The sequence below is a fragment of the Clupea harengus genome, unplaced genomic scaffold (genome assembly GCF_900700415.2).
Source record: "Clupea harengus unplaced genomic scaffold, Ch_v2.0.2, whole genome shotgun sequence".
Classification (NCBI taxonomy): domain Eukaryota; kingdom Metazoa; phylum Chordata; class Actinopteri; order Clupeiformes; family Clupeidae; genus Clupea; species Clupea harengus.
The window spans coordinates 1-24,380 of record NW_024880071.1 but is presented as its reverse complement, the minus strand read 5'-3'; the positions used below and the strand labels follow the sequence as shown (position 1 = coordinate 24,380).

General features: G+C 39.9%; 1 protein-coding gene across 1 annotated transcript; it reads right to left on the bottom strand.

Annotated features, from left to right (window-relative positions):
• Positions 1-1,720: 1,720 nt before the first annotated feature.
• Positions 1,721-19,959, bottom strand: LOC122131222. The gene is made up of 15 exons (XM_042706112.1): positions 19,386-19,959; positions 18,575-18,737; positions 18,098-18,290; positions 17,536-17,637; positions 10,401-10,502; positions 9,810-9,911; positions 8,795-8,911; positions 7,628-7,690; positions 7,406-7,468; positions 5,209-7,234; positions 4,960-5,022; positions 4,148-4,216; positions 2,756-2,830; positions 2,482-2,544; positions 1,721-2,364 (listed from the first exon to the last, which is right to left on the bottom strand). The coding sequence occupies exons 1-15, from the start codon at positions 19,495-19,497 to the stop codon at positions 2,150-2,152; spliced, it is 3,528 nt and encodes a 1,175-aa protein (XP_042562046.1). The 5' UTR covers positions 19,498-19,959; the 3' UTR covers positions 1,721-2,149.
• Positions 19,960-24,380: the final 4,421 nt, after the last annotated feature.

Below are 24,380 nucleotides of genomic sequence, written 5' to 3'. Positions count from 1 at the left end.
GGGACAAGAGGCTCTGCCCACACTTACCCCCCCCCCGGGCTTTAGTCATCGGTATCATCAGATCTCACACACACACACACACACACAGACATCCACACATACACACACCCACACCCACACACACACACACACACACACACACACAGCCTTGTAATTGTTATAAGTGGGAGCCACCTCTCTGGAACATGCACTATGGGATCCACCCTTTCCTGAGGCCCTAGAGCACTGAAAAAAATCAGGCATGGTCAGCTGAATTTTAGAAATACAAATATCACTTCAAATTTGTAATTTAATAAAGTTCACTTTTTAGCATGACTAGGTGGTCACTTATGGGGACTTTTCATGCCATTGGTAGTCGTGGGGCCCATTATTCACACACCTCAGGTATACCTTCCTTCTGAGACAACAATTCACACACCTCAGATAAACATTACTTTTGAGTCCATAATTCACACACCTCAGGTAAACCTCACTTTTGAGTCCATAATTCACACACCTGAGATAAACCTCACTTTTGAGTCCATCATTTACACACCTCAGGTAAACCTCACTTTTGAGTCCACAAATCACACACCTGAGATAAACCTCAGTTTTGAGTCCATAATTCACACACCTCAGGTAAACCTCACTTTTGAGTCCATAATTCACACACCTGAGATAAACCTCACTTTTGAGTCCATACATCACACACCTCAGGTAAACCTTACTTTCTAAGTTAATTATTCACACACCTGAGGAAAACCTTACTTTCTAAGTACATTATTCACTAGTGTCCACAGGCAACACCAGTCAATTTACATTACATCTTCACAAACACAGACCCCAGCAAGTAGGATGGTGGCTAAGTTGGAAGTCCCTCTGAAATAATGTTAAAATCAACACAGTTAAATAATACAACAAAGCAATGACACTGTGATGCACAACAAGTGCCATTTTATTTTATCCTGAAGTGTGTGTGTGTGTGTGTGTGTGTGTGTGTGTGAGTATGAAGGATGTACAAAAGGATCATCATTAATTAGAACACAAGTATATTCAAAAAAAAACTCAAGGATGAACTCAAGGATGAACAAGGATAAACATAAAGTGCAAGAGATAGTGCAGGCCCAAGAGGTAGTCTGTTGTTTTAAGCATTTTTACAAAAAATAAAATGGCTTTCCTTAATGCCAATTCTTTCTTTTAAAACAGAAGTTATCCATCAACTCAAAAATATCCCTTATACCTTCCAAAAAAACAACAACAATCAACAACACCGTCTCTTATCCCTCTCTCTTCTCTCCTCTCTCTTCTCACCGCTTTCTTCTCACCTCTCTTTTCTCTCCTCTCTCTTACCCCTCTCTCTTCTCCCTCTCTCTTCTCTCCTCTCTCTTATCCCTTATTCCTTTCTCTTCTCTCCTCTCTCTTATCCCTCTCTCTTCTCTCTACTATTTTATCCCTCTCTATTCTCTCCTCTCTCTTATACCTCTATCTTCTCTCTCTTATCCCTCTCTCTTCTTCCTCGCTCTTCTCCCTCTCTTATCTCCTCTCTCTTCTCCCCTCTCTCTTACCCCTCCCTCTTCTCTCCTCTCTCTTCTCCCTCTCTCTTCTCCCCCTCTCTCTTCTCCCCCTCTCCTCTCTCTTCTCCCTCTCCTATCTCCTCTCTCTCCTCTCCTCTCTCTTCTCCCCCTCTCTTCTCCCCCTCTCCTCTCTCTTCTCCCTCTCCTATCTCCTCTCTCTCCTCTCCTCTCTCTTCTATCTCCTCTCTCTCCTCTCTCTTATCCCTCTCTTATCTCCCCCTCTCTCTTCTCTCCTCTCTCTTCTGTTCTGTTCTCTTCTCTCTTCTCCCTCTCTCTTATCATACACCAGAGTTAAACTGAAATATTTTGCACAATTCAAATAAAAAAGCAGCATCCCCTAATCCAAGTCCCCTTTTTAAAAGAAAAACATTTTAGAAATAAAAGAGAATAACTGCAACTTAAAACTTGCAGGCAGAGTTACCTCTTTAAAAAATAATAATAAATAAAATTATAAAGGCTATGCCATACTCTCATGGGGAGGTTTTGCCCAAAAAACAATGTACTTTGAATAGCTTAGTTTATTTATATGATCCCCCCTCCATCACAAACATTAACAGAGGTATTTTAACAGAGTATGTCTTCTGTGTGTTTTTTTCTTAAGATTTTCTCTTGAGAGCATCGATTCGATTTTTTACGTAAAACTTGATGGCCTTCCAATCTCTGTCTTTCAGATGAAGAGGCTCTGATTTCAGGCAGCCATCACAATCAGCTTTACCAGGCACATGACATGTCCTAATAAAGTTCATCATATGTTTTTCAACAGCATGAATTTCTTCAGGCTGCCATTTTTTCCTCTGGACAGGTCTGCGTACTACATGAGAAATACATTTAACAAAAGACTCATAAATGAGAAAAAAATACATACCTTGTGAGAATAAGCTTTCAAATGATCTTGGTGTCCTCCAGCTGGATTGTTAAAAATAAATACCTTTACATGATCTGATCACCCTCTCTCCCACGCAGTCTGTCTCTGTGACTTCACCTTCATTTCCTTGAAATTTAAATAGAATCATGAGATTTGACAAACTTTTTCCCTATATGCCACATTTCTCTTAAAAGGGGTAATGATGATACATTCCCTCTTACAGTGGACTAGACAGCTACATGAAAACTCATATGGTACAGTAGATACAATCCGAGACTGTAGCGGCAATATATACCCGATAAATAAAAAAAATTCACACATGGAAAAATAAGCATACTTTTCTTTGCCATGTGGCGTGTGCGAAGCGGGGTCGCTCCATGTGTCATGTGCTCTGGGTGTGCATCATCTCCACCTACATTTGCCATAAAGAGAATTAAATAAACAAATGATTGCAGAAGTAGTACACACAAGACTTAACTATAAACTTAACTAAGATGTAATTAAATAATAGGACACTTCATCTATTCATCAAGATAAACATTGACCTCCTTTGTGCAGCTGATGCTGGACTACTTTCTATACTCATCCTCCTCGACCTTAGTGCAGCCTTTGACACTATTTCACATTAGCTTCTTCTAGAACGTCTAGCCAACATTGAAAGCCATGGCAGTGCACACCTGTGTTTAACAGCCTTCCTGACTGACTGAAATAATGACCATTTAGTCAAAGAGCTCAGCTGTCACCAAGAGGGTTCCCCAGGGCATAGTTTTGGAGCCTCTCCTTTTATGATTTCCCACTCTGCAATATCCTTCGTCATCATGGTGTTCAGTTTCACTGCTATGCTGATGACACTTAGCTTTACATGTCTACAAAGCCCATTGCCTCTCTTCTTTCCAGCACAATAACTGCCTGTCCTCATGACATCAACTTGACCAAAAATGACCTGAAACTAAACAGCAACATATTACAACTACCCTAACAAACAAATTATTATTTGAACTTTTTAGTTACATTCAAATGGTAGCTGTCAGTACACAGGCTTTCCTATCTGTGGTCATATGGATATGCCTTCACACCTTTCACGCCCAGCACCACCTGCCCCAGACTGACCCCAACTATTCCCAGTTTCTGTTAGTCATTGGCTGTGTTCCGTAGAATTCAAATATCTCGTTGCTGAGACATTATGGGCTAAGATCTGCTGAATGGACACTTTGAACATGGAACTAACACATTCTCCACCAATTCAAAAGAGTCCTTGCCCACTCCATCACTAGATCTACTTAACTTGGAGTGAATAAAAAATGAACAAATTCAAACTATATACGATTAGTGTTTTCATCTGGAGTTTTCAGTGAAAATAGGATGATCTTTTAATACTATCACTGACCCAATCACCAATCAATAATATAATAACACTAAATAGTTGGACTGCTTATGGACTGACACATCCTACCAGAGCAGAGGGGGAACTGAAAGCAGACAAGTGAATAATAAATACTGAAGGAATACAGAGTATTAGTCTATAAAAGTATAGTAAGTATGGCAAGTATTGTTTCACAATCTTGTATTACTTTTGGTGTGGCAAATCACCCAAGGATAGCAAAGCGATGCACAAGTACTGTTACGTTTAAGCTAGCACAAGGCCATGCCAAGTTTTTAAATCAATAATAATCTTAATACTCTCGACATAAAACTTAGACAAAACAAAGTAGGAGTTTAATACTTTTACCTCCAGACTCATCATCCATGTCACTGTTTCCATCATCCTCAACTGTTTCCATCATCCTCAACTTTCCCCCTATGAAGACATAGGGGGGAAATGATACATGATTATAAACTTCACAATCCAGGTATAACAAACTCTCTTAGAAACAATGTGAAATGATGTTGCAAAATATATATATATATATTAACTTTGTGCAGTATCGTGCTTCATTGTTAAACAGTATGGTATTGTGCAGCCACAGCAACCACCCCATCCTACCAAATAACAATGTAGCACTGGGCAAAGTTTCTGTGCAGCCAAAGCATCCAATGCATCCTATCCTATTCTTTCAACATTATGCTGGACTTTGTAGGGATTGTAATAACCATCTTATTGTGAATTTATTGTGATTTGACTTACAGTAAATGTGACAACATTCCATCTTATAATACTATTCATTACGCCAATGCAAACATAGCCTACTTTATTTGGATTGGTTATCCCCATAATATACAAAAAAGACCAGTCCAGGTGATTACGTTCACCTTTTAAGAAAAGCATGAACATTTTTATATTTTTGTTGCATCATATCTCCTGAACCAAGCATGATAGAACAGTTGCAGTCTATCCCTATGTCTATCCCTATGTTTGTGAATAGTTAGAGTGTGATTGTACCCCTCAGAACCTAACTTCACCCACTGCATAATTTGAAAAGTCTAAAGTGGGGTAGGGCCTAAGAAGGGAGCAGGGATTAGATGAGAGGCCGAAATCTGCTGAAATCAATCTTATTATAGCCATCATAAAATTGACACTATTAAAGAAAGTTGGACTTTTACCTTCCAAATCATCCAAATCATCCAAATCATCCAAATCATCGTTTCCAACACCTTCAACCCTATCTGTAAAAATATAGGGGAAATTATGTTATGATGTGTTTGTAAACTGCACTTTATACAAGTAACAAACTTGCTAAGAAATGTTGATTTATTTTCTTTTAACATAATAAATAAAAGTTAGCTATGAAGTATCATGGGTCAAGAATCTAAAAAAAAAGGTTATTTAAAGAATAAATGTTTTAATATTACCATCAGGATCGATGGTAATGTCATCCAAGCTTTTCCCCTTAAACTCGGAAAGACGTCCCGTCTCAAAAGCCATAAGGACCTTGCTAATCTTTGCAAGCTGCAAAGTCCCCTCTGGAAGCCTGTAAAACTGCCTGTGGACACGTATGTCATGTCCTAAAAAATCTGCTAATTGATCCAATTCAGTATTTGAGAGGTTCAACACTTTGGAGAGTGTACCAATTTGCTTGCGCAGTTTTGTGGAGCTCAAAGTTTCTGGATGCTTAGCACCACAAGCCTTGGCAAAAAAGTTAATGCAATCAGAGCCACGAAAGCAAGTCATGGCACTTGGACGTGCAAAGAGATACGGATTACATTTCTCCACCCCACATTCAACTCTCTTTGCCACCAAGAGTTCAAGTGACCGTATCATCTCCGGGGTCAGCAAAATGGGGACTTTTCGGCCTCTCTTCCCTCTTATTTCGATTCTCTGAAAGTGTTTACAAAGTTTTTTCTCTAATTCTGAAAGAGCAGCATTAATGTCATCATGTGGGTCTGATGTGTCTCTCTGAGTGAAGTTGGAAAGTAGCATCCTAGAAACTTCTCCCTCTCTGCGGCGATTGAAAAGTATTACCTTTGTAAGTGTGACCATGGCAAGGTTCGACCAGTCAGTTGTAGATGATTTTGATGACAAGGCATTGCTGTGCTCCTTTTCTTTTCCATCCAGATATGAATGAAGAAGTTTCACATCCTCAGTGAAAGGAAGCAGTAGTGGAGAATTCCATTTTCCTTCTTCAAGTGTTCGGTGTGCTGATGCGGAAATCATTTCTCGCCACTTTGTGTTATATATCTGACGGAAATTCCGTGCTGATCTAGCAGTTTCCTCATCACCTTTGACCAAGGCTTTACTTTCTATGAGTTCTGAAATCTTTGTCAGACTTTGTCCCAGTTTCAAAGCAAGAGATGAAGTCTTGAATGAACCATTTGGTCTGTAACCAGCAACATGTTTCACAGCAAGGACAGTCTCCATGAAGTTGGCTGGTGTGATCATGTCATGTATGTTCCTGAGAGATGTGACTTCTCTTGCACTAACTACAAGTCTACCCAGCTCTCTCATCTTCTGTCGAATGTATTCATGCTTCGACACATCACTCCCTAGCCTGTTACAAAGGTGCTGTCCCATCTCCAATATACACTCGTCATCTTTGACCACAAGTGAAACTCTATCTTGACTCATTTGGCTCATCACTTTCCTCAAGGTAGCGCTAGTTGTAACAGATGAAGCTGAGACTGTAGCACACAATGAAAGTATTCTGTTCTTACCTGGTCTGGGTTTGACATCAGTAGGTTTAAAACGGCATTTCTTTGCATGCCTCCATAGCACTTTCCTAGTATAAAAGCCTAGGCAGTAGGGGCAGTGGACGAATTCCTCACCCTGAGCATCTTCCGTCGGCCTTTTACAAGGAACAAGCTTTCCACTGCCTGATTGAAGAACATTCAAATTATGCACGTAATTCCCTTTTTTCCGCAGGTACTCTAGCTGCAAGCGTCTCTCAGTGGAATTTGGAGGGTGACTGAAGGCCCTTGCCACATCAACTTCATTCTTATGCTTCCTTCCTAAATGCTTCGAAATCTTTGTGAAAGACTTTCTGCAGAAAATGCAGTGCTGCTTTTTGTCGTACAACCTTGATCCATTGCATTTCTTGTGGACAACAGACACAAGTACTTTGGCACTCTCCTCTGTTTCAGTATCATTTGCCATGCTCGCTTGTTTGTCTGCATCATGCGTCATATTTTCCTCTTTGTCTGTATTGTGTGTCATACTTTCCTCTTCGTCGGTATTGTATGTTATACTTTCCTCTTCATCTGTTTTGTGCGGCATAGTACTTTGAGATAATCTAAATCTCTTTTTAGGAAAGATCAGTGGTATTTCACAGCTACTTTCTGAACTTTCGTCAAAACCTTTGGGCACCCATTCCTCTTCACTATCAGGGCAGGAGTCATCAGAGTCAAACAGCTTCTCCGTTATAGGTGGGATACCATCCTTCATCTTAAAGTAAAATAGATACAAACAAAATCAAGATAAACAAATTGACACATCATGAGTGTGTACAATTTATCTCTGAAGTCTGACCAGAGGTCTGATATCTGAAGACTGATCAAAGAGGCCTGTAGCATTCCGGAAACATAAAATGTGAATGTAATTTCAGAGGCATTTTACCAGTATGCTTTTTGTTCTTCTCAGTTTTGGCACATATTCATCACCAGTTGACAATTCTGAATTCTAAAAAACAAACAAAGAAATAACAGAAGCAATACGAGTTTTAAGTCGAGGTCAACGATTTTACAAAACATATGCAAAAATCAGGGCAAGAGTCATCAGAATCAAACCTGTAGCATTCCTGAAACATAAAATGTGAATGTAATTTCAGAGGCATTTTACCAGTATGCTTTTTGTTCTCCTCAGTTTTGGCACATATTCATCATCAGTTGACAATTCTGAATTCTAAAAAACAAACAAAGAAATAACAGAAGCAATACGAGTTGTAAGTCGAGGTCAACGATTTTACAAAACATATGCAAAAAGACAAAAAGGCCAAACAAATTAAACATATGTACAAATACGGCTATCTAGACAACTAGTGTTTTTGGTGGTGAATAGCTGGGCTATGCAGACACACCAGGGCACAAGTATTAATTAAACAGTATAGGCCACCTGTATCAGCTACTGTGTAGGCTCTGTGTAGATTTAAAGCCGTATCATACATCACGCTTATCAAAGAAGATATTTACATTACAAGACATTACATACATAAGAACGTGTGAGCCTAAGGAGTGGTATAACATCTGTGAAGGACCTGTGCAGCATCTTTAGCATCTGTGCAGTGCATGGCAATAACAGCCCTTTTTTCCCCTTCTCCACTTCACAATTTTGGCAATGTTTTGCAGACATGCCAAACACCGCTATTATCAGGTCTGTTTCGGTCGTGTCCATCTCTTGTGTGTAGTGCTAGGTTTTGGTAACCAAACTCTCTTTTACGCATGCGGGTCGCTTCAGATGATAGGCAAGTATAAACACATGTATCGGATAAGGGTTTCTTTTGAAAGTAAACGCAAACGTACGGTCCAAAAAATCGGACTTACGCAAAAAAATAGGAACTGGGCATTAAGACCTGCAGTGTTAACGCAGCCAAAGATCATTTAAAAAGCTAAACCGCTTGTCTGGATGGAGATAATTTTCATTTTACAATGCTGTTTTACAAAATTACTGTGTTTGTGTGGACAAGACCTTATAAGTGTCATTGAAATATATTCTGTCGTATGTTGCTGTAAAACTGGCGTGACCAAGATAAAAAATATTGGATTGACTAGGTTATAGGGTTTGAGTAGGTCAATGTGACAGTGAGAAGTTTGGTCGCTGTAGGAAGTTCCGAACCAACTTCTGAATTGTGACAAGTTACAGATTATAGAATAGAGATAGTGCAACTAAAACAACTTGCTCAATCTGCCAGATATCACAAGAAACTTCCATGTTCACATGAAATAAATTATATTACCTTAATGTAGTGCCCACTATTGTAAATCGTGAACATGAAAGAACACACATTACCTTGTTATGGGTTTTGTATGTCAAGACTTGGCTAGAGCAGCTCGCATTTTCCAGGTCACTGGTTTCTTCTTCGGAGCTTGTGTAGTCCACCAATTTAAAACAACAAGTGTCCTCAACCTGGGGAATCAGTTGCCAAATAGATCTAATGAAGTGCATGACAATATCAGATTTCAAATTCAGGCATGACAACTACAGAGAGAAATTATACCATAACAACGCTAAGGTTAAGTGTCTGTGCTATATTTTTCATGAACAAATACACCTAAACTGGATTTGTACTGTCAGCTTTTGTATAAAAACAGTCTCATTCATTTCCAATACAGAATGCTCAAAGTATAATTATTAAATTACCAGCATATCTGCTTTTGGGAATTCAACCAAAGCAGGGTGGGCTGTATTCATGCTAGTGGTTTCATCTCCACTGTTGGAGGTCTGAACAGTAATCACATCACTCTGAACAAGAATAGAAATACATTCAGAGTTGAAGTGAACATGTACTGTATGTACCAACAGTTTAGCCAAAGACCTACTGTTATAGACATGAAAATAGAGACAAATACACCAGTCTATACTGATGGTAAGATGAAAACAACTCACTACATGTAATCCAACTCTGTTACTATCTACAGTCACTGCAAACTGCAAACTGCAACTGCAAACACACACTTGTGTTTAGTCAAAGGTATATGTGGGGACCCATGAAAGAGTTGTCAGAGGTCAAATCTCACACACTAATCTGGACAGATGAGGTCCATATTACAATGTAATTTGCAAATAGTCATGATGAGAAAAAGATGGAGATCTAAAATCAAACTTCTGAACAGTTTGAAGCTCTCCATTTTCTGCTCATTCTAATCCTCTCACTGGGATTACTAGTTTAATAAAAATAATAAAAGCATAACAAGAATAGGGTGAAGTGAACAAATACAACTCAGGTAGATTTGGAGGGGTAACTTTTGTAGACACAATATTCATTTTAAGATAAGGAATGCACAAAATACCAAGATTCAGTTACCTGAAGATCTGCTCTTGGGAATTCAACCACAGCAGGTTGTGCAAAATTAATTGTGCTGATGTCATCGTCGTTGCTGGAGACCTGCAAAATAATCAGATCAATCTGAAAAGAACACAAATATATTCAGTGTTAGAGTGAACATGTATGTAGTGCCAGCCCAAAAAAGATCCACTGTCAAACATGTAAACACACATATACCAGTCTATAATGATTGTTAAATACTAACACTTCTTCATAAGTAACCCAAACAGCTACAACCTTACAAACTGTGGCAATCCTACTTGAGTTTTGTCAATGTTATATATGGGCCCCAATATAAAAGTTGTGATAAATGGGTCTCACACACTCATCAGGTTTGCCTCGTGGACACTATTACAACATTAGTTACAAATTGTCACTTTCAGAAAGAGTACAACTTAATTAAAACTTCCCAACAGTTTGAGATTCATTGTCTTCTAATCATTTAAAAATGTGGCTGGAAATTACTACCATAACAAAGCTAAGGTTAAGTGTCAGACAGCTATCATATTCATGAACAAATACACCTGAAGTGGATTTGTCATGGCAACTTTTGTGAACAGAATAAGTTACCAGTGTAACTGCATTTGGATATTCAACCAAAGCAGGGTGGGCTGTATTCATGCTGGTGGTGTCATCTCCACTGATTGAGGCCTGCACAGCAATCACATCACTCTGAACAAGAACAGACATACATTCAGTGTGGGAGTGAACATGTACATACTTAAAATGTAACCACAGACCTACTGTTACAGACGTAAAAATAGAGACAAATACAATGGTCCATATCAACGGTAAGAGGTGAGCACCTTATAATATGTAATCCAACTCAGTTACTATCTGCAGTCACTACAAACTGTAAAAAACACACTTGAGTTTCGTCAATGTTACATGTGGGGAACCGTGGAAGACTTGTCAAAAGTCGAATATCACACATCTATCTGGCCCACCTCATGGGGTACATATCAAAACATCAGTCGCAAATCCTCACTTTCGGGGAGAGATGAGCAACTTAACTGAAACTTCTCAACAGTTTGAGGATCTCCATTCTCTGCTCATTTAAACTACCTAGCTGGGGTTATTACTTTATTACAAATTATACCATAACAAGGCTAAGGTCAAGTGCCTGAGTGCCATAAAACTCATGAAAAAATACACCTTAACTGGATTCCTAGTGTCAGTATTTGTGGATAAAACAGCCAAATTAAGTTTACAATACAGAATGCACAAAGAATATTTAAAAAGTTACCAGCAGATCTGTTTTTGGGGTTTCAACCAAAGCAGGATGGGCTGTATTCATGCTGGTGGTGTCATCTCCACTGATTGAGGCCTGCACAGCAATCACATCACTCTGAACAAGAACAGACATACATTCAGTGTGGGAGTGAACATGTACATACTTAAAATGTAACCACAGACCTACTGTTACAGACGTAAAAATAGAGACAAATACAATGGTCCATATCAACGGTAAGAGGTGAGCACCTTATAATATGTAATCCAACTCAGTTACTATCTGCAGTCACTACAAACTGTAAAAAACACACTTGAGTTTCGTCAATGTTACATGTGGGGAACCGTGGAAGACTTGTCAAAAGTCGAATATCACACATCTATCTGGCCCACCTCATGGGGTACATATCAAAACATCAGTCGCAAATCCTCACTTTCGGGTAGAGATGAGCAACTTAACTGAAACTTCTCAACAGTTTGAGGATCTCCATTCTCTGCTCATTTAAACTACCTAGCTGGGGTTATTACTTTATTACAAATTATACCATAACAAGGCTAAGGTCAAGTGCCTGAGTGCCATAAAACTCATGAAAAAATACACCTTAACTGGATTCCTAGTGTCAGTATTTGTGGATAAAACAGCCAAATTAAGTTTACAATACAGAATGCACAAAGAATATTTAAAAAGTTACCAGCAGATCTGTTTTTGGGGTTTCAACCAAAGCAGGATGGGCTGTATTCATGCTGGTGGTGTCATCTCCACTGATTGAGGCCTGCACAGCAATCACATCACTCTGAACAAGAACAGACATACATTCAGTGTGGGAGTGAACATGTACATACTTAAAATGTAACCACAGACCTACTGTTACAGACGTAAAAATAGAGACAAATACAATGGTCCATATCAACGGTAAGAGGTGAGCACCTTATAATATGTAATCCAACTCAGTTACTATCTGCAGTCACTACAAACTGTAAAAAACACACTTGAGTTTCGTCAATGTTACATGTGGGGAACCGTGGAAGACTTGTCAAAAGTCGAATATCACACATCTATCTGGCCCACCTCATGGGGTACATATCAAAACATCAGTCGCAAATCCTCACTTTCGGGGAGAGATGAGCAACTTAACTGAAACTTCTCAACAGTTTGAGGATCTCCATTCTCTGCTCATTTAAACTACCTAGCTGGGGTTATTACTTTATTACAAATTATACCATAACAAGGCTAAGGTCAAGTGCCTGAGTGCCATAAAACTCATGAAAAAATACACCTTAACTGGATTCCTAGTGTCAGTATTTGTGGATAAAACAGCCAAATTAAGTTTACAATACAGAATGCACAAAGAATATTTAAAAAGTTACCAGCAGATCTGTTTTTGGGGTTTCAACCAAAGCAGGATGGGCTGTATTCATGCTGGTGGTGTCATCTCCACTGATTGAGGCCTGCACAGCAATCACATCACTCTGAACAAGAACAGACATACATTCAGTGTGGGAGTGAACATGTACATACTTAAAATGTAACCACAGACCTACTGTTACAGACGTAAAAATAGAGACAAATACAATGGTCCATATCAACGGTAAGAGGTGAGCACCTTATAATATGTAATCCAACTCAGTTACTATCTGCAGTCACTACAAACTGTAAAAAACACACTTGAGTTTCGTCAATGTTACATGTGGGGAACCGTGGAAGACTTGTCAAAAGTCGAATATCACACATCTATCTGGCCCACCTCATGGGGTACATATCAAAACATCAGTCGCAAATCCTCACTTTCGGGGAGAGATGAGCAACTTAACTGAAACTTCTCAACAGTTTGAGGATCTCCATTCTCTGCTCATTTAAACTACCTAGCTGGGGTTATTACTTTATTACAAATTATACCATAACAAGGCTAAGGTCAAGTGCCTGAGTGCCATAAAACTCATGAAAAAATACACCTTAACTGGATTCCTAGTGTCAGTATTTGTGGATAAAACAGCCAAATTAAGTTTACAATACAGAATGCACAAAGAATATTTAAAAAGTTACCAGCAGATCTGTTTTTGGGGTTTCAACCAAAGCAGGATGGGCTGTATTCATGCTGGTGGTGTCATCTCCACTGATTGAGGCCTGCACAGCAATCACATCACTCTGAACAAGAACAGACATACATTCAGTGTGGGAGTGAACATGTACATACTTAAAATGTAACCACAGACCTACTGTTACAGACGTAAAAATAGAGACAAATACAATGGTCCATATCAACGGTAAGAGGTGAGCACCTTATAATATGTAATCCAACTCAGTTACTATCTGCAGTCACTACAAACTGTAAAAAACACACTTGAGTTTCGTCAATGTTACATGTGGGGAACCGTGGAAGACTTGTCAAAAGTCGAATATCACACATCTATCTGGCCCACCTCATGGGGTACATATCAAAACATCAGTCGCAAATCCTCACTTTCGGGGAGAGATGAGCAACTTAACTGAAACTTCTCAACAGTTTGAGGATCTCCATTCTCTGCTCATTTAAACTACCTAGCTGGGGTTATTACTTTATTACAAATTATACCATAACAAGGCTAAGGTCAAGTGCCTGAGTGCCATAAAACTCATGAAAAAATACACCTTAACTGGATTCCTAGTGTCAGTATTTGTGGATAAAACAGCCAAATTAAGTTTACAATACAGAATGCACAAAGAATATTTAAAAAGTTACCAGCAGATCTGTTTTTGGGGTTTCAACCAAAGCAGGATGGGCTGTATTCATGCTGGTGGTGTCATCTCCACTGATTGAGGCCTGCACAGCAATCACATCACTCTGAACAAGAACAGACATACATTCAGTGTGGGAGTGAACATGTACATACTTAAAATGTAACCACAGACCTACTGTTACAGACGTAAAAATAGAGACAAATACAATGGTCCATATCAACGGTAAGAGGTGAGCACCTTATAATATGTAATCCAACTCAGTTACTATCTGCAGTCACTACAAACTGTAAAAAACACACTTGAGTTTCGTCAATGTTACATGTGGGGAACCGTGGAAGACTTGTCAAAAGTCGAATATCACACATCTATCTGGCCCACCTCATGGGGTACATATCAAAACATCAGTCGCAAATCCTCACTTTCGGGGAGAGATGAGCAACTTAACTGAAACTTCTCAACAGTTTGAGGATCTCCATTCTCTGCTCATTTAAACTACCTAGCTGGGGTTATTACTTTATTACAAATTATACCATAACAAGGCTAAGGTCAAGTGCCTGAGTGCCATAAAACTCATGAAAAAATACACCTTAACTGGATTCCTAGTGTCAGTATTTGTGGATAAAACAGCCAAATTAAGTTTACAATACAGAATGCACAAAGATTATTTTAAAAAGTTACCAGCAGATCTGTTTTTGGGGTTTCAACCAAAGCAGGATGGGCTGTATTCATGCTGGTGGTGTCATCTCCACTGATTGAGGCCTGCACAGCAATCACATCACTCTGAACAAGAACAGACATACATTCAGTGTGGGAGTGAACATGTACATACTTAAAATGTAACCACAGACCTACTGTTACAGACGTAAAAATAGAGACAAATACAATGGTCATATCAACGGTAAGAGGTGAGCACCTTATAATATGTAATCCAACTCAGTTACTATCTGCAGTCACTACAAACTGTAAAAAACACACTTGAGTTTCGTCAATGTTACATGTGGGGAACCGTGGAAGACTTGTCAAAAGTCGAATATCACACATCTATCTGGCCCACCTCATGGGGTACATATCAAAACATCAGTCGCAAATCCTCACTTTCGGGGAGAGATGAGCAACTTAACTGAAACTTCTCAACAGTTTGAGGATCTCCATTCTCTGCTCATTTAAACTACCTAGCTGGGGTTATTACTTTATTACAAATTATACCATAACAAGGCTAAGGTCAAGTGCCTGAGTGCCATAAAACTCATGAAAAAAATACACCTTAACTGGATTCCTAGTGTCAGTATTTGTGGATAAAACAGCCAATTAAGTTTACAATACAGAATGCACAAAGATATTTAAAAAGTTACCAGCAGATCTGTTTTTGGGGTTTCAACCAAAGCAGGATGGGCTGTATTCATGCTGGTGTGTCATCTCCACTGATTGAGGCCTGCACAGCAATCACATCACTCTGAACAAGAACAGACATACATTCAGTGTGGGAGTGAACATGTACATACTTAAAATGTGACCACAGAACTACTGTTACAGACGTAAAAATAGAGACAAATACAATGGTCCATATCAACGGTAAGAGGTGAGCACCTTATAATATGTAATCCAACTCAGTTACTATCTGCAGTCACTACAAACTGTAAAAAACACACTTGAGTTTCGTCAATGTTACATGTGGGGAACCGTGGAAGACTTGTCAAAAGTCGAATATCACACATCTATCTGGCCCACCTCATGGGTACATATCAAAACATCAGTCGCAAATCCTTCACTTTCGGGTAGAGATGCAGCAACTTAACTGAAACTTCTCAACAGTTTGAGGATCTCCATTCTCTGCTCATTTAAACTACCTAGCTGGGTTATTACTTTATTACAAATTATACCATAACAAGGCTAAGGTCAAGTGCCTGAGTGCCATAAAACTCATGAAAAAATACAACCTTAACTGGCATTCCTAGTGTCATATTTGTGGATAAAACAGCCAAATTAAGTTTACAATACAGAATGCACAAAGAATATTTTAAAAAGTTACCAGCAGATCTGTTTTTTGGGGTTTCAACCAAAGCAGGATGGCTGTATTCATGCTGGTGGTGTCATCTCCACTGATTGAGGCCTGCACAGCAATCACATCACTCTGAACAAGAACAGACATACATTCAGTGTGGGAGTGAACATGTACATACTTAAAATGTAACCACAGACCTACTGTTACAGACGTAAAAATAGAGACAAATACAATGGTCCATATCAACGGTAAGAGGTGAGCACCTTATAATATGTAATCCAACTCAGTTACTATCTGCAGTCACTACAAACTGTAAAAAACACACTTGAGTTTCGTCAATGTTACATGTGGGGAACCGTGGAAGACTTGTCAAAAGTCGAATATCACACATCTATCTGGCCCACCTCATGGGGTACATATCAAAACATCAGTCGCAAATCCTCACTTTCGGGTAGAGATGAGCAACTTAACTGAAACTTCTCAACAGTTTGAGGATCTCCATTCTCTGCTCATTTAAACTACCTAGCTGGGGTTATTACTTTATTACAAATTATACCATAACAAGGCTAAGGTCAAGTGCCTGAGTGCCATAAAACTCATGAAAAAATACACCTTAACTGGATTCCTAGTGTCAGTATTTGTGGATAAAACAGCCAAATTAAGTTTACAATACAGAATGCACAAAGAATATTTAAAAAGTTACCAGCAGATCTGTTTTTGGGGTTTCAACCAAAGCAGGATGGGCTGTATTCATGCTGGTGGTGTCATCTCCACTGATTGAGGCCTGCACAGCAATCACATCACTCTGAACAAGAACAGACATACATTCAGTGTGGGAGTGAACATGTACATACTTAAAATGTAACCACAGACCTACTGTTACAGACGTAAAAATAGAGACAAATACAATGGTCCATATCAACGGTAAGAGGTGAGCACCTTATAATATGTAATCCAACTCAGTTACTATCTGCAGTCACTACAAACTGTAAAAAACACACTTGAGTTTCGTCAATGTTACATGTGGGGAACCGTGGAAGACTTGTCAAAAGTCGAATATCACACATCTATCTGGCCCACCTCATGGGGTACATATCAAAACATCAGTCGCAAATCCTCACTTTCGGGGAGAGATGAGCAAATTAACTGAAACTTCTAAACAGTTTGAGGATCTCCATTCTCTGCTCATTTAAACTACCTAGCTGGGGTTATTACTTTATTACAAATTATACCATAACAAGGCTAAGGTCAAGTGTCTGAGTGCCATAAAACTCATGAAAAAATACACCTTAAGTTAAGTTACTAAGTTCATAGTAAAAAAAAAAATCACACATGATACTCAGTTACTATCTGCAGTCACTACAAACTGTAAAAAACACACTTGAGTTTGGTTAGTGTTATACGTGGGGGACCTTGGAGGAGTTGTCAAAAGTCAAATCTCACACAGCAATTTGGTCAGCCTTGTGGGGTCCATAATACAACATCAGTTACAAAATCACTTTCAGAAATAGATGAACAAGTTAACTCAAACGTCTCAACAGAGAACAGACTCTCCATCTTCTGCTCATTTCAACCCTCTAGCTGGGATTACAAACTAAATACAAGTTACACCATAAGTAAATCAGAGGTGAAGTGTTCTATAATATTGAGGAATATACCTTAACTGTATTTGTACTGGCAGCCTTTTAAGACAAAACTCCAAACTGTCATTTTGTCCATCGTAGAAAATACCCCAAATAAACTGAGTGCGTTACCTGTAGATCGGCTTTAGGCAAATCAACCTCAGCAGGATGTGCTTGAGTCATTGCACTGGTGCCATCTGCCTTGCTGGAGACCTGCACAGCAATCACATCACTCTGAACAAGAACAGAAATACATAGTGTTGGAGTGGACATGTATGTCGCCACAGTTAAAATAATGACGTACTGTTGCAGACATGTGAACATGAATACCTCTCTATATGTGACCCAAACTCTGTTCCTATCTAACACCACTACAAAAGGTAACAACCTCACTTGAGTTTGTTCAATGTAATATGTGGGGACCCATGAGAAAGTTGTGAGATGTCAGTCTCACACTAGGCTTGCACTATAAGAGGAAACTCTGCAATGTGCAATGTATATTGTGATGACAATATGACTGGCGATAAATAAATAAATATTAAAGTGTGCATATTGGCTATACAGTTCCTACGTCTTTCTGCCTTAATAGGTATACTGCTAGCAGCTAACTATTAAGCCCACTGAACAGAAAAATTACATTTTAAACTTACTACCACTGATTCTTATGATCCTTTACCATAGGAAGTAATCTCACCTTTGTTCTCCATGGCCAGTCCATATCCCCATAGTTGTATGTTATTTCCTCTCCTGGCTGTATCTGCCGTATGGCAAATAAGCACAGGCGGGGTTTGCCTTTGACGGTGATACGTTTCATCTGGCTATTCGGATTGATGTGGTCATCATTAACTAGTCGGCCAAGAGAGAGGTCATCCTTTGCAGCATCAATACTAAAGACAAGACATGGAACTGTTAGCCTTATGTCTGTGTGTTTATCCGTCTCTTTTATCCAAAGCCGCTTAGAATATCAGAAAAATCATCCATTAGCATTAGACTTAGAATAAAATTCATCATCGGGATCTTTGATGTGTCCTAGAATATAAATCTAAACCAGGGTGGGGCCTAAGTAAGCAATTTACAGCATCAGCTATGCCCTCTACGACATGTCTGTGAAAAGTGACCATTGACTGATCTGTGGATTGACATTACAACACTTAAACTTCAAAACACCTACCAGTGCTTGTTCCCATTGACCTTGTATTCAAAAAAGTACACTTGAAGCGCATCATGGTAGATTCTTCTGCGTCTTTGACATTCTTCAAATGAAATGATCTCTCCTCTGTATTCTACTAAAAAGTCTCCTTTTTCAAAGAAACTGTGGCTAAACACTCCTCGACCTAGTTTAGATAAAAATAGGTTAATTTCACTTTTAAATTCTTGGACACACTGCACACACAGGCGTATGTATACTGACTGAGAGCCTGGTCACTTTCAATTGGTATCCACATAAACTTTACTAATTGAAACCCTTTTTTGCCCTTCAGCAAGTGCAATTCATAGTTCTCCTCACATGAAATGCAAGCAAAACACAACCCACTGCATATTTTGCCCATATTTAAAAGTTCCATAGCACATAGGTTGTAGTCCTAAGCAAAACATTCCTAAACATGGTGTAGCTTGTATTATAATTGGGACATGTGGCTAATAAATTATAAAAATTAAGGAAGAGAGGGTAGAGGCCAAAAGATAGAAATCTGTATGCTGTACACTACCAGAGAAGCAGACGACTGATCCAGTTTTAAATTCACAAAATATTGGAGAGTTGTGTAAGCCTTTCTGGTGTGGCAACTACAGGTCAAAATGCTCTCACTCAGCTACACATCAGCTTGAGCATGCAGTGTGCTCAAATCTCAACACTATGAAACTCAACCCAGCATTTTACAAACATGTTAAATCATTTAGCATATACAGATAGTTATCCAACAAATATAGAAAAAAGGTTTCGTAAATATGGAATCTCCTGTGTAACTGGATAAGTCACTTACCTTTCAGAGAGTTTATATATCTGGCGGTGAGTTCTGGCCTGTCAGCTGACAGGGATATATAGTGTATAGCTTCTTGAACAGGATCTCTGTGATGCCTTTTGCTGCGACGCATTTTCTCCTAACTGAACATAAACAAATCAAAATACATTAAATAGAGGAGGTTTAAATTGCTGGGGTCAAATTGACCCCAAGGATAACATATGTTAGTAAATCTGAAGGTAATAGGAGGGTTAAGCATGAAGGTTTCCACAAAGGATTGTGGGTACTGTAGTTCTTCACTGCGCATTCGGTAAAATTTAAAATGAAACAAGAGCAATCTCAACAATGTATGCTTACATTCTGTTTAACATAATAAAAATGATGATACCGATGCATACACATAGCGTCTAATGCAATATATTCTTAAAATGAAATGGTAGAAATTCAGGTGCCATGTCAATGTTCCGAAAGCCCAGTATTCCGAAAACTCGGTGTTCCGATAATAGTTATGGTAGCCCTATACCGCGACAACACAAAACTCATTAGTTGGACAGCCTGCTTTTCCGAAATTGTGAGCACATCAACGTGAACCACTATAGCCCACATGCACATCCCAATGAATTGATTACACAATCATAAACATATACATGCATTTATTTCACAACCGTGAACTTTAATTCAGAATATTATTATACAAACATGGCATTTGCATCGCGAAGATAAAAAAAATATTTTATGATAGCCAATTTTCAGAGCAAAAAAACGGCATCATTTTAAATAGCCTAGGTTAATAATAATAATAATAATAATAATAGGAATCCCGCACTCCTAAAGCTATCTCTTAATTTCATGTCCATGAATTGGTCTACAGTTGCATGAGGCTCTTGCCAATTAATGGTGAAATATTGTTGCATTAATCTTCCATGGAGAGTAGGTGTTCTTCGGGTATAAGACCTGCACAGTGATCCCTCAACATTTTTCCATGAGTCCGTGCTGTTAGGTGCGTGTGCGTGCGCATTAATCAGTAGCCTGCCGCCTCCAATTTACGAGAAGGAGCCTCACTTCATTGAACTTTTAGTCTGACATTTAACAATTATTTGAAGATGGGGCCATAGAGTAGGCTAGGCCTATCTTACAATTTCGGCCTTAATTGTGCCACTTAAACAGTATCTTGTTAAGTTTGGCCTTGTGCGGCCCACTGACATCCCGAATGATTGCATTGTCCACTATTAGTTAGGCGCTCAAATGGCCTTAGTTATCTGACCACATTACATGTGTTTGTTTGATCGTATAGTCTTTATTAATTTGGCCAACGTAAACACACAGGCCCATGGGCGGAGTTTGAGATTTGTGCCAGGGGGTGCAAAAAAAAAGAAAACCGCAGCTTAAGCACAGAGACAGGTGTTTGCCCGTCTCCTAATATAGTTGGTGAAACAACTGCAACATTCGCTGATTAGCCTACCTCTTGTTACCAGCAGGACACACACAACACTATCCAAATCAGGCCTATAATGTGCATTGCGCATGTATGCGTGGTCAGTACAATATCTGCGTAAAGTCCTGCGACAATCTGCCGGTGATTTCCTTCGCTAAGTGGTACCCTATATTTAAAACCAGAGTAGGTTAGGTTAACAAATATTGCCTAGGAAAAGTTATATGCGTGATGATAGCCCGGTGAGCGTCTCCGCTCCGCTGCGCAAACTAAATGCTGTGTGTGTTTTGTGCCACTCAAAATATTTCTAAATGATTTCTCCTCCCCACCACCCCAAACACCGCGCATGCATAGGCCTACATTTTGGTATATCATTAAACAGTCATTTAACTCCAGCATCCCTGTATATAAAATATAAAATTCCTCCCACGGACTGCAGCAAACACGCCAGTGAGCTGGCCTCTTGCATTCTTCACCTTGAGCACGCACTTTTCGCCACCCCACCACAAACATGAATCCGGCACCACTGGTCGGAACAATGGCATTTCGGAACAGAGGGTTGTAAAGATATTTCGGACTATTTTTCGGAATATTGAGATTTCGAATATCAGGCTTTCGGAACACTGGGCAGTCCACATAAATGAAATCAGTGATTAATACATAAGCTAACATACACAAAATATAGACTAACATATTTTCTCTTGTAATATCTATAGTCTAAAACGTGTTTTAACCACTGATAAGCTGTCAAAACTATGACCAAAAGTTTAAAAAAAATTTAAAGCAAAGAAAAGAAAAAGAGAATTATGGCTATAGTTGAGAATCTTTCCTGGTGTATGTAGAAAAACACCTGCTGAACACCTACTAAGCTGGCTGGCTAGCTATTAAGGAATTATCTAACACGTTATCTACAGACCTACCACGTTTTCTTGTAGCTAACTTAGCCAGATAGCTAATTACCCATGTTCAGTAGCCAACTATATATGCTACTTAGCTACTAGCTACTAACTACTAGCTACAAGCTACTAGCTACTTAGCAATTAGCTACTAGTTATTTTTCTTTTTAAGTGACTTATCCAACTTTCCAACTCGTTAGTTAACAATTTAATGATGATGCAACTGCCATAGAAGTTACAGCTAAATGGTTCCTATAAAAAGGAGTCAGTGTTCAAACTTACCCTCTGTTGAGTCAAATCCGTGCTATACACATGGCTGTGTGGTCCAATCTATCCAATTAGTCCAGCTTCCATTGCACTTGAATTTGGTCAAGTGGGGTTGCGTGTCATTGCCCTTGAATTTGGTCCAATGAGGTTGCGTGTGTGTGTCACGTGACAGAATGGCAACCTTTTATTGGTTATGAGTGTGTGAAAAGTGTGTGTGAAACAACGTAGTGCAATACCAACAAGTGCCCGAATTTTGAGGGGGGCGCTCCAACTAGCACACCGTCCTAAACACTCGAAGGCGGTTTTCCTTCCAAAAGGGGTCCACCGAGATAATTCAAGGGGCATATCAGTAACCTATGATGACTTCAAAAATGTGGTTAGACTAGTGGGGTACAGCGTTTTGTGCCCCACTAGGATTTTGTACCCCATGGCGTGAGTGGGCTAACAGGTTGCATACCCCACAAGGATAGAATTGCAAACGCACACACACACACACACACCCCACATGCACCACACACACACACACATGCACACGCAAAAAATCACGCACACACATACTCATATGCACACTCATACACACACACACACACACACACACACACACACACACACACACACACACACACACACACACATACACACACACACACACACACACACACACACACACACACACACACACACACAGGGCTCTCCTTACAGTCACACAGACCATATGGAGGCGTAGAGCCCTCTGGAGCGAGTCTGCCCCTTACAGCATCAAGACTGCATGCCACGGAGCAGTCACAGAAACCAAGCAGGCTTAATGGTTAACGTCTCCACACACACACACACACACACACACACACACACACACACACACACACACACACACACACACACACACACACACACACACACACACACACACACACACACACACACACACACACACACACACACACACACACACACACACACACACACACACACACAGGGCTCTCCTCTCCAGGGCTTAATGGTTAACGTCTCCAGGGCCCGTGGGGTCTGAGACAGCTGACCACGCGAAACCGCAGCCTCCATCACAAGCCCCGCATGTGTGGCAGGAAACATGCCAGGCCTGATGTCGTCATTCACACTGCATGTGAGTCTGTATGAGTGTGTGTGTGTGTCTGCGTGTGTGTGTGTGTCACCTGGACATGGCGTCAGCTCCAGTCTGCTATAGACGTTTTCACACACTGCTCTGCCTGTTTCTGGCTGTTTGTTTAGATACCGCAAGAATAACTTTACAGCATTTTTTTTCCTAAGCAGTGAAGAAATGTGAGCACACACACAAAGACAAACTCACATGGCCACACACACACACACACACACATATAGACACTTACACACAGGAACAGACACATTCACACACACACACCTTCCAGACACTCAACACACACATATGGACACACACACACACATACACACAGTGTAATGTTAGCGTCTACTACGTTGACCTCATGAGAGAGGAGCAGCTGTGGAGATGGGGGCTGGGTCATTTCCTGTGCCCACTGATGTAACTCTGTGACAAATCCTCCCTGCAGCTACAGCCGTCACTGGTCACACAGAGGACAGGAGGGACTGTTCTGTTTAATTCACCTTTTTACTGCTACTATATGTGTGTGTGTGGGTGTGTGTGTGTGTGGAGGTGGGGGGTGTTAAAGCGGAAAGAAAATTGAAAAAAAAGAAAGAAGGGTGTTACCTTTAATTCAACTTTTTATTGTTAGTCTCTCTGTGAGTGTGTGTGTGTGTGTGTGTGTGTGTGTGTGTGTGTGTGTGTGTGTGTGTGTGTGTGTCTGTGTGTCTGTGTGTGTGCATGTGCGAGTGTAAGGGTGAAGGGAATAGGGTGTTTCATTTAATTCACCTTTTTTACTGCTTCTGTCTCTCCCCCGCTTGCGGCTGTCCTTGGAAAAAGTATGAAAGAATGAATGAGGTTTTTACAGAGTCAGTGAGGACAAACAGCGGAGGGAAGTGCCGTCATTGTCATCTGAAAATGACTACATTGTAGTGAAGGGAGGCTTGTGAGGGCATATGATAATTTGTCAGTGCTGTGTGTGTGTGTGTGTGTGTGTGTGTGTGTGTGTGTGTGTGTGTGTGTGTGTGTGTGTGTGTGTGTGTGTGTGTGTGTGTGTGTGAACGGACATGACGAGCTACAGCCTGGAAGGAAGGAATTGTGTCAGTATTGCTGTGAGCAGAACTTCCTTCCTTCAGCTGCACAGACTGGGTTACAGTTTGTTACAACTGTCTTCACTCTCGAACACCTGTTTTCAAAACTCTTCACACAGTGTGCTTTACAGACACACATCTGAGCAAATCCGTTGACCTTTCGTGCAAAATGCACTACAACCACCAAAACACTACATGCTTCACCCAGAAGTGACTCATGCTGCCATAACTATA

Bases quoted from the DNA above. Each gene is read 5' to 3' on its own strand.
- LOC122131222 (XM_042706112.1), bottom strand. From the start codon at position 19,497: ATGCGTCGCAGCAAAAGGCATCACAGAGATCCTGTTCAAGAAGCTATA. The intron at 10,503-17,535 runs GTAACGCACTCA...GTTCTTGTTCAG, and splicing joins TGCCTAAAGCCGATCTACAG to AGTGATGTGATTGCTGTGCA. The intron at 2,365-2,481 runs GTATTTATTTTT...TTTCTCATGTAG, and splicing joins GGTGATCAGATCATGTAAAG to TACGCAGACCTGTCCAGAGG.